Source organism: Nansenia antarctica, assembly GCF_963989245.1.
Source record: "Nansenia antarctica genome assembly, chromosome: 4".
NCBI classification, from domain to species: Eukaryota; Metazoa; Chordata; class Actinopteri; order Argentiniformes; family Microstomatidae; genus Nansenia; species Nansenia antarctica.
The window spans coordinates 73,998,356-74,008,540 of NC_137689.1; the positions used below are offsets into that span (position 1 = coordinate 73,998,356).

Below are 10,185 nucleotides of genomic sequence, written 5' to 3' on the forward strand. Positions count from 1 at the left end.
ACGCAGAGGTTCAAACAAGAGCCTGCGGTGGGTCAGCCCGTCTAGACGAGGTCGTCAAGGAAACCCGATTAAGGCAGCTTTACCTCCAACCACATCTAACACTCAGTAGACGCTAATGCACCCTCGTCAAGACAGGCGGCCGCAAGACTACATCAAGCACCTTGTTTGCTTCCCGATCATGCTCTCTACGGGGGTGGTCTTTTAGCGTGCTTTTTCATAACGCCTTCATAAGGTTAGTTTAGGGGCGCGCTTAGGTGGCGTAGTGGGTTAAGCGTCGGCCACGTAATCGCAGGGTTCCCGGTTCGATTCCGGCCGCGGACATGTCCTGCATGTCATCCCTCCTCTCTCTCTCTCTCTCTCTCTCTCTCTCTCTCACACCCATCCTTCCTGTCTAAATCTCTACTGTCTCTATCCTCCTCTCTCTCTCTCTCTCTCTCTCTCTCTCTCTCTCTCTCTCTCTCTCTCATCCTTCCTGTCTAAATCTCTACTCAGAAAAAATAACTCATAAAAAGTACATTAAAATAACAACAACAAAAATAAGGTTAGTTTAGAAGGCTTTTGGTGGAATAGAGATTCTGAGAAAAGAGGCGGGGTCTGTTTCTCCTGGAGGCGGGGTCTGTGTCTCGTGGGAGGGGGAGGGGGGGTCTGTTACCTGGTCCTTTGGCTCCTCCTTTTAGGACGCGGCCCAGGCGGAAGATAATAGCCCTCTCATACTCCTTTACTATCTGCCAGAGAGGAAGAAAGAAAACTCGTGAATACATTTCCACTGAGCCTTGGGTCAATTGGGTTGGGTTGGCCTACTTGATTATGTGTACACAAGATGGTTACTAGTGTTATTAGTTACAAGTTATTATTAGTGTTATTGACATGTATGCTTGTTTAGTGTAAGCAAAAGATGTAACCCCTCCCTCCCCTCCACCCCTCCCCTACTGTCCCCTCCCCCCCATCTCCCCCTCTTTCTGTAATCTTGTTTTCAATCATTGTTTCTATTGTAAAGTGCTTTGAGTTGCATTCATGTACGAAAAGCGCTATATAAAGTTTCACTTCACTTCACTTCACAAGGCAAGGCAAGTTGATTTGTATAGCACATTTCATACAACAGGGGCAATTCAAAGTGCTTTATGCATACAGCATCAAAAAATACATCAATAGGAGAATTTAATACGATAATGAATAAGATCATAGAATAATAAGATGATAATAATAATAATAATAATAATAATAATATAATAGAAATGAATAAAAAGACATGGATGGAAGTGTTAGTGTTTAATCATAACTGTTGCAAAACATTAAGGTTTTTAGCTTAGATTTAAATATTTGTCGGGTGTGGGCCTGTTTGATTTCTTCAGGGAGTTTGTTCCAGGAGCATGCAGCAGCGTGACTGAAAGCTGCTCCACCGTGTTTTGTTTTCACTCTTGGAATGATTAGCTGAATGGTCTCAGCTGACCTTAGGGGCCTTGCTGGAATATAGGGTGGGAGGAGATCTGATATGTATTTTGGTCCAAGACCATTTTGTGGTTTGTATACAATTAGGAATTACTTTGAATTCAATTCTCTGAGAGACTGGTAGCCAGTGTGGAGATCTCAGGATTGGAGTAATGTGATCAAACTCCCCTCTACCTGACTACTTGTCCTGTATTACGTTGCATTTCATCTTATTGTACTTTTGCACTATCGAATCCACTGTAGTACGACTGGTTACTAACATCACTTTATTACTTTGGGATGTTTACTCTTGTGTATATTAGTAAGTAAGCGACTCTGATTCCCGTAAACATTTCTGTTGTGGGTCATGAGTCGTTTGGTCTAAAACACGCCTACCCTGTCCTAAAACACACACCTACCCTGTCCTAAAACACACACCTACCCTGTCCTAAAACACACACCTACCCTGTCCTAAAACACACACCTACCCTGTCCTTAAACACACACCTACCCTGTCCTAAAACACACACCTACCCTGTCCTAAAACACACACCTACCCTGTCCTAAAACACACACCTACCCTGTCCTAAAACACACACCTACCCTGTCCTAAAACACACACCTACCCTGTCCTTAAACACACACCTACCCTGTCCTAAAACACACACCTACCCTGTCCTAAAACACACACCTACCCTGTCCTTAAACACACACCTACCCTGTCCTAAAACACACACCTACCCTGTCCTAAAACACACACCTACCCTGTCCTAAAACACACACCTACCCTGTCCTAAAACACACGCCTACCCTGTCCTTAAACACACACCTACCCTGTCCTTAAACACACACCTACCCTGTCCTTAAACACACACCTACCCTGTCCTAAAACACACACCTACCCTGTCCTTAAACACACACCTACCCTGTCCTTAAACACACACCTACCCTGTCCTTAAACACACACCTACCCTGTCCTAAAACACACACCTACCCTGTCCTAAAACACACACCTACCCTGTCCTAAAACACACACCTACCCTGTCCTAAAACACACACCTACCCTGTCCTTAAACACACACCTACCCTGTCCTAAAACACACACCTACCCTGTCCTAAAACACACACCTACCCTGTCCTAAAACACACACCTACCCTGTCCTAAAACACACACCTACCCTGTCCTTAAACACACACCTACCCTGTCCTAAAACACACACCTACCCTGTCCTAAAACACACACCTACCCTGTCCTAAAACACACGCCTACCCTGTCCTAAAACACACACCTACCCTGTCCTAAAACACACGCCTACCCTGTCCTAAAACACACGCCTACCCTGTCCTTAAACACACACCTACCCTGTCCTTAAACACGCACCTACCCTGTCCTTAAACACACACCTACCCTGTCCTAAAACACACACCTACCCTGTCCTAAAACACACACCTACCCTGTCCTAAAACACACACCTACCCTGTCCTAAAACACACACCTACCCTGTCCTAAAACACGCACCTACCCTGTCCTAAAACACACACCTACCCTGTCCTTAAACACACACCTACCCTGTCCTAAAACACACACCTACCCTGTCCTTAAACACACACCTACCCTGTCCTAAAACACACACCTACCCTGTCCTTAAACACACACCTACCCTGTCCTAAAACACACACCTACCCTGTCCTTAAACACACACCTACCCTGTCCTTAAACACACACCTACCCTGTCCTTAAACACACACCTACCCTGTCCTAAAACACACACCTACCCTGTCCTTAAACACACACCTACCCTGTCCTTAAACACACACCTACCCTGTCCTAAAACACACACCTACCCTGTCCTTAAACACACGCCTACCCTGTCCTTAAACACACACCTACCCTGTCCTAAAACACACACCTACCCTGTCCTAAAACACACACCTACCCTGTCCTAAAACACACACCTACCCTGTCCTAAAACACACACCTACCCTGTCCTTAAACACACACCTACCCTGTCCTAAAACACACACCTACCCTGTCCTAAAACACACACCTACCCTGTCCTAAAACACACACCTACCCTGTCCTAAAACACACACCTACCCTGTCCTTAAACACACACCTACCCTGTCCTTAAACACACACCTACCCTGTCCTAAAACACACACCTACCCTGTTCTAAAACACACACCTACCCTGTCCTTAAACACACACCTACCCTGTCCTAAAACACACACCTACCCTGTCCTAAAACACACACCTACCCTGTTCTAAAACACACACCTACCCTGTCCTAAAACACACACCTACCCTGTCCTAAAACACACGCCTACCCTGTCCTTAAACACACGCCTACCCTGTCCTTAAACACACACCTACCCTGTCCTTAAACACGCACCTACCCTGTCCTAAAACACACACCTACCCTGTCCTAAAACACACACCTACCCTGTCCTAAAACACACACCTACCCTGTCCTAAAACACACACCTACCCTGTCCTAAAACACACACCTACCCTGTCCTTAAACACACACCTACCCTGTCCTTAAACACACACCTACCCTGTCCTAAAACACACACCTACCCTGTCCTAAAACACACACCTACCCTGTCCTAAAACACACACCTACCCTGTCCTAAAACACACACCTACCCTGTCCTTAAACACACACCTACCCTGTCCTAAAACACACACCTACCCTGTCCTAAAACACACACCTACCCTGTCCTTAAACACACACCTACCCTGTCCTAAAACACACACCTACCCTGTCCTAAAACACACACCTACCCTGTCCTAAAACACACACCTACCCTGTCCTAAAACACACACCTACCCTGTCCTTAAACACACACCTACCCTGTCCTAAAACACACACCTACCCTGTCCTAAAACACGCACCTACCCTGTCCTAAAACACACACCTACCCTGTCCTAAAACACACACCTACCCTGTCCTAAAACACACACCTACCCTGTCCTTAAACACACACCTACCCTGTCCTTAAACACACACCTACCCTGTCCTTAAACACACACCTACCCTGTCCTAAAACACACACCTACCCTGTCCTAAAACACACACCTACCCTGTCCTAAAACACACACCTACCCTGTCCTTAAACACACACCTACCCTGTCCTTAAACACACACCTACCCTGTCCTAAAACACACACCTACCCTGTCCTTAAACACACACCTACCCTGTCCTAAAACACACACCTACCCTGTCCTTAAACACACACCTACCCTGTCCTCAAACACACACCTACCCTGTCCTAAAACACGCACCTACCCTGTCCTAAAACACACACCTACCCTGTCCTAAAACACACACCTACCCTGTCCTAAAACACGCACCTACCCTGTCCTTAAACACGCACCTACCCTGTCCTAAAACACACACCTACCCTGTCCTAAAACACACACCTACCCTGTCCTTAAACACACACCTACCCTGTCCTTAAACACACACCTACCCTGTCCTTAAACACACACCTACCCTGTCCTAAAACACACACCTACCCTGTCCTTAAACACACACCTACCCTGTCCTAAAACACACACCTACCCTGTCCTTAAACACACACCTACCCTGTCCTTAAACACACACCTACCCTGTCCTAAAACACACACCTACCCTGTCCTAAAACACACACCTACCCTGTCCTAAAACACACACCTACCCTGTCCTTAAACACACACCTACCCTGTCCTAAAACACACACCTACCCTGTCCTAAAACACACACCTACCCTGTCCTAAAACACACACCTACCCTGTCCTAAAACACACACCTACCCTGTCCTAAAACACACACCTACCCTGTCCTAAAACACACACCTACCCTGTCCTTAAACACACACCTACCCTGTCCTTAAACACACACCTACCCTGTTCTAAAACACACACCTACCCTGTCCTAAAACACACACCTACCCTGTCCTTAAACACACGCCTACCCTGTCCTAAAACACACACCTACCCTGTCCTAAAACACACACCTACCCTGTCCTTAAACACACACCTACCCTGTCCTAAAACACACACCTACCCTGTCCTAAAACACACACCTACCCTGTCCTAAAACACACACCTACCCTGTCCTAAAACACACACCTACCCTGTCCTAAAACACACACCTACCCTGTCCTTAAACACACACCTACCCTGTCCTAAAACACACACCTACCCTGTCCTAAAACACACACCTACCCTGTCCTTAAACACGCACCTACCCTGTCCTAAAACACACACCTACCCTGTCCTTAAACACACACCTACCCTGTCCTAAAACACACACCTACCCTGTCCTAAAACACACACCTACCCTGTCCTAAAACACACACCTACCCTGTTGACAATTCATTGACTATCACCAAAAACGACACATGTTCTGCACCGAGGACAAAGTCGGGAAAGCCTTTGTTCTGCTCGGAAACAGTTAGTCATAGTTAGTCATAGTTCAGCCTTCTGGCAGCGGAGGTTTTGGTGAATGTCTCTCCTGTTGCTGGACCCAGAGGCACGAACACACAGTCAGAGCACTGGTAATCATTACAGCTGATAATCTGTCTCTGGTCTGTCTCTGACATCGCTCAGGCGACCTTTCCACTGATCATTTAGATATTGAGCCATTCACTGACTGGCTCTAAACAAATCTTCTACTTTTCACTGAGTAAATACCGAACAAAGCAACTCTAGCAGCTGGTCTTTGCCGTTTGAGCAATTTGGACATTAGGCAACGCGGTATGCTGGTGAGTGGTCGATCAAGTAAACACACACACACACACACACACACACACACACACACACACACACACTGCACTACACACACTCTTCACTATTTGCTCAGTTCAGGCCCTGGGGGAAATGACAAAGTTCATAGGTCGTCCGTGTGGTGGGCGGGTGGACAGTTAATAATAATAATAATAATAATAATAATAATAATCATAATCATAATCATAATCATAATCATAATCATAATAACGTTTTATTCGTATAGCACTTTTCCTGCAAAAGTTGCAGCTCCAAGTGCTCCAATCATTATAATAATAATAATAATAATAATAACTTGGATTTGTATAGCGCCTTTCATAAAACCCAAGGACGCTTTACAATTCTACAGGAAATGGTCAGACAGACAAAACAGAGAACAAACAAACACAAAACAGAAACAGTGACTAGGCGCCCAAAGGCCTTGGTGAACAGATGGGTTTTGAGGGCTGATTTGAAGGAGTCCAGGGTAGGGAGGGCGTTGCGGATCACTTATATAATCATAATTGAAGACGATGCTAGCTGGCCAGCTGTACCTTGATGCACATCCATATGGAGAGGGGCAGGGTGACCACGGTCAATATGAGGGAGAACACCACGATGATCCATCCACACACGCCGATGCTGGCGTCTGGGTTCTCCAGGTCTGGAAGGGACATCACATGATCACATCACATGACATGGTCGTCCAATCAGAGGAGAGAAGGAGAGATGGAGTCTGACCATCCAATTTGCATTATTATTTAGCCTACATGTTTCATTTGCATTTTTTAGAGAAATCACACCTGCACTCTAGACGGCGCCCCCACAAGAGTACACAGAACTGTGAACAAGCCGGTCATCCGATACAAACAATTTCTTTTGAAAGTCTTGAAATGCCTAGATAAGCATGCGTCTGCATGTCTAACACAGATTAGAAAACGACAATCCCATGCAGATGATTGGTCTGATGTCAGCCACCTTCACACGATGACTGCGTTTACATGCACACCATATTTTTTAATATTTATTTTTTATTTTTTTTGTACAATATTCCTGTATTAATCGGAGTATGCTCAATATTCCGATATATTCCGATTGGGCAAGAGTCATGTAAACAAGTACCGAACCCGATTAAGGCCATATTCCGATTAAGATCCCTGGCATATGGCTGTTTGAATCAGAATATTGTGAATAGATTTCAAGATCCTTCTGCTTGTTTATAAAGCTCTCACTGGCACAGCACCAGAATATCTGAAAGACCTTTTGCTAGCATATCAGCCCAATAGAGCTCTCAGGACTTCTGTCGCTGGTTTTCTCTGTGTACCACGTGTACAAAAGAAGAGATTTGGTGTGGCTGCATTCTCATTTTATGCACCCAAATTGTGGAATACACTGCCAGTTTACATTAGAGATGCAACCTCAGCAAATATGTTTAAGTCAACACTAAAAACCCATCTTTTTAATATTGCCTTTAAATGACTAAATAATGAAATTATGATGATATAATGATTGGAGCACTTTGAGCTGCAACATTTGCCGGAAAAGCGCTATACAAATAAAAGTTATTATTATTATTAGGCCTAATCGGAATATGACCCTTTTCGGAATATTCAGTTACGTCTGCGCATGAGCACGCAATCCTGGGTTGTGTTGTTGCTAGGGGCAGCATAGCAACCACGATGGCGACTAGCAGGCAGCATTTCTGGAGTGAGGAGGAGACTGCAGTCTGCCTTCAAATAATGAAGGATTTAAACATCATGGGGTATATAGATGAAGGATTTAAACATCATGGGGTATATAGATGAAGGATTTAAACATCATGCCTGGGTATATAGCTGAAGGATTTAAACATCATGGGGTATATAGATGAAGGATTTAAACATCATGGGGTATATAGATGAAGGATTTAAACATCATGGGGTATATAGATGGAAGAAGACATCGAAATAACCAAGCTACCAACGCTAACTTTACTACAGTACAGTAACAACTATTTCCGGACGAATCCATCTGATTTGTCCCGCCGAAACCACATGTAAACGGAATACAGCGCATATAAACACCTTATTCGGGAATATTAGCTACAATAACCCGAATATTGACCTTAAATCGGAATATGGTGTGCATGTTAACGCAGTCAATGTGACACCCCCGCAAAGCAGCCAGCCACACCCTACTACACCAGCCACCGGTAATCAATTTAACAGTCTCAAGAGAGATGTAAATGCCTCTCAACTGAGACAGATCAAAGATGATTAGCTAATGCCAAAGCAACCAGCAGCACCCCTGCTTATGATGCTCATTAACTTGTTGAGTTAAACCTGGCCCAAGCTGTCTAGTCTCTACCACCATGCAGACAAATTCCACTTTGTAAGGCGTGTACCTTCATCAGAACCAGCCAGCATGGCTCCTTCTGGCCCTACAGTCAATTTAGACAATTTGATGCCAGCTACTAGATTGTAAACATAAGTGCAATATTGAAATACAACTGTGAACATTTCAAACCTGCAAACTGCGACACTTTAAATTAATGTGCAATAACACTATGTGCAATATGACAACCCTCGTGCACATAAGGTTCAGAGATAGGAAATGTTAGGATATTTATAGCATAGCATAGAGTACAGCACAGTGTTTTATTGTATAGTATAGTAGTATAGTGGATAGTGTATATAGCCTTTATGTATGTAAACCAGCTCTTTTCCCTTCTTGTTTTTAGTCTTTTTCCCTAGCACCAGGGGAGCCCCCCCTCCTAAATGTCGTTGTATGGTACCTGTACTGTATTAATGACAATAAAGACCATTCATTTAGAGAGATATCACTAGGTATATTATGTCATATAAACAAAGATTCACTAATATTGCCACCATGACCAGATGGGACATGTAGGCTACGCTGTGCTGTGTTGCTAAAAAAAATACATGTGAATGATTTTTTAATTTTAAATCCATGTTTGATGATAACAACAAGGGGAGTAGAGAGTGGATCTTATAATAAGCCTAGACGCAACAAGGGTGTGTCCCGCTTTGGTGGTCATGTATTTCAGACTGCCTTGCTTGGCTTGATAGGGTCAGTTTGACCCACATTTTTTTTTTGACACTTTTTTCCCCTAGTAACCGTAATTCACTAGCGTAAAAAAAAAGGCAATGTTGATTATGAGAGTAATCTACCTAATGTAGACAGGCTCAGTGACAGTGCGTGAGCTTAGAATGATAAGGTTCTATCTCCGTTTAGGGCAGTTCAGAGATATTGAGCGTCAAAGTTTTTACATTCCATTATGTTTTGTGAGATGGAACCTTTGTATTTTATGAATTACTAACTCAAAAATGTCAACATTTAAAAAATAACACCACACAGGCATTAATACACACCTAATGGATCAGATTATGTAAAAAAACAACTCAATTTTGACCAAAAATGGAGATAGAACCTTATAATTCTAACGTCACGTAATGTAGACAGGCTCAGTGACAGTGGCCAACCTGGAGGATTGTGGCACATAAATAACGCCGTAGAGGAGACGGCGGGCTGGGCTTATTTACTATAACGGACCACTGACTGACGCAGACACGACGGTTACAACCAAACATAGATAGATACGTAGATAGATAGATAGATATATACACCTACCCGCTTGACGCTCCCGCCTTTTCTCCTTTCTCTCTTTGTCCATCATTTCACCGAAAATACAAGTCAGCCACACCGTAACACCACTCTCTCTCTGGTCCTCCCGGGTGTTTTATACAAGACAACCGCTATCTAAAAGCCTGCGTTCGTAGTTACGCTCTGGACCATCTGATCAGCACTCACGGGATGCCTCTTGTCCAATCAAATGACTTGGTCGCTTTATGACGTCGAGCCCAGTGTGCGCTCCGGCGTTCTCAGAGCAAGTTTACGAACGCACCGCACCCGAAGTCGCGTGAAGGGGGTAAGAAAGGTAGGAGGAGTTTGCTCTCTTCCCGTAGTTGCGAAACGGACGTTTGTCTCCCTCTACTGGGGGGGA

The 10,185-nt window shown here is 44.4% G+C and overlaps 1 protein-coding gene across 1 annotated transcript in view; it reads right to left on the reverse strand.

Annotated features, from left to right (window-relative positions):
- Nucleotides 1–9,892, reverse strand: part of LOC308156643 (stomatin-like) — a 21,036-nt gene extending 11,144 nt beyond the window's left edge. The window contains 4 exon segments of the mRNA XM_080530032.1: nt 653–725; nt 6,737–6,846; nt 8,566–8,601; nt 9,813–9,892. Coding sequence (XP_080386158.1) covers nt 653–725; nt 6,737–6,846; nt 8,566–8,601; nt 9,813–9,858 — 265 coding nt within the window. The 5' untranslated portion in view covers nt 9,859–9,892.
- Between the last annotated feature and the right edge of the window lie 293 nt (nt 9,893–10,185).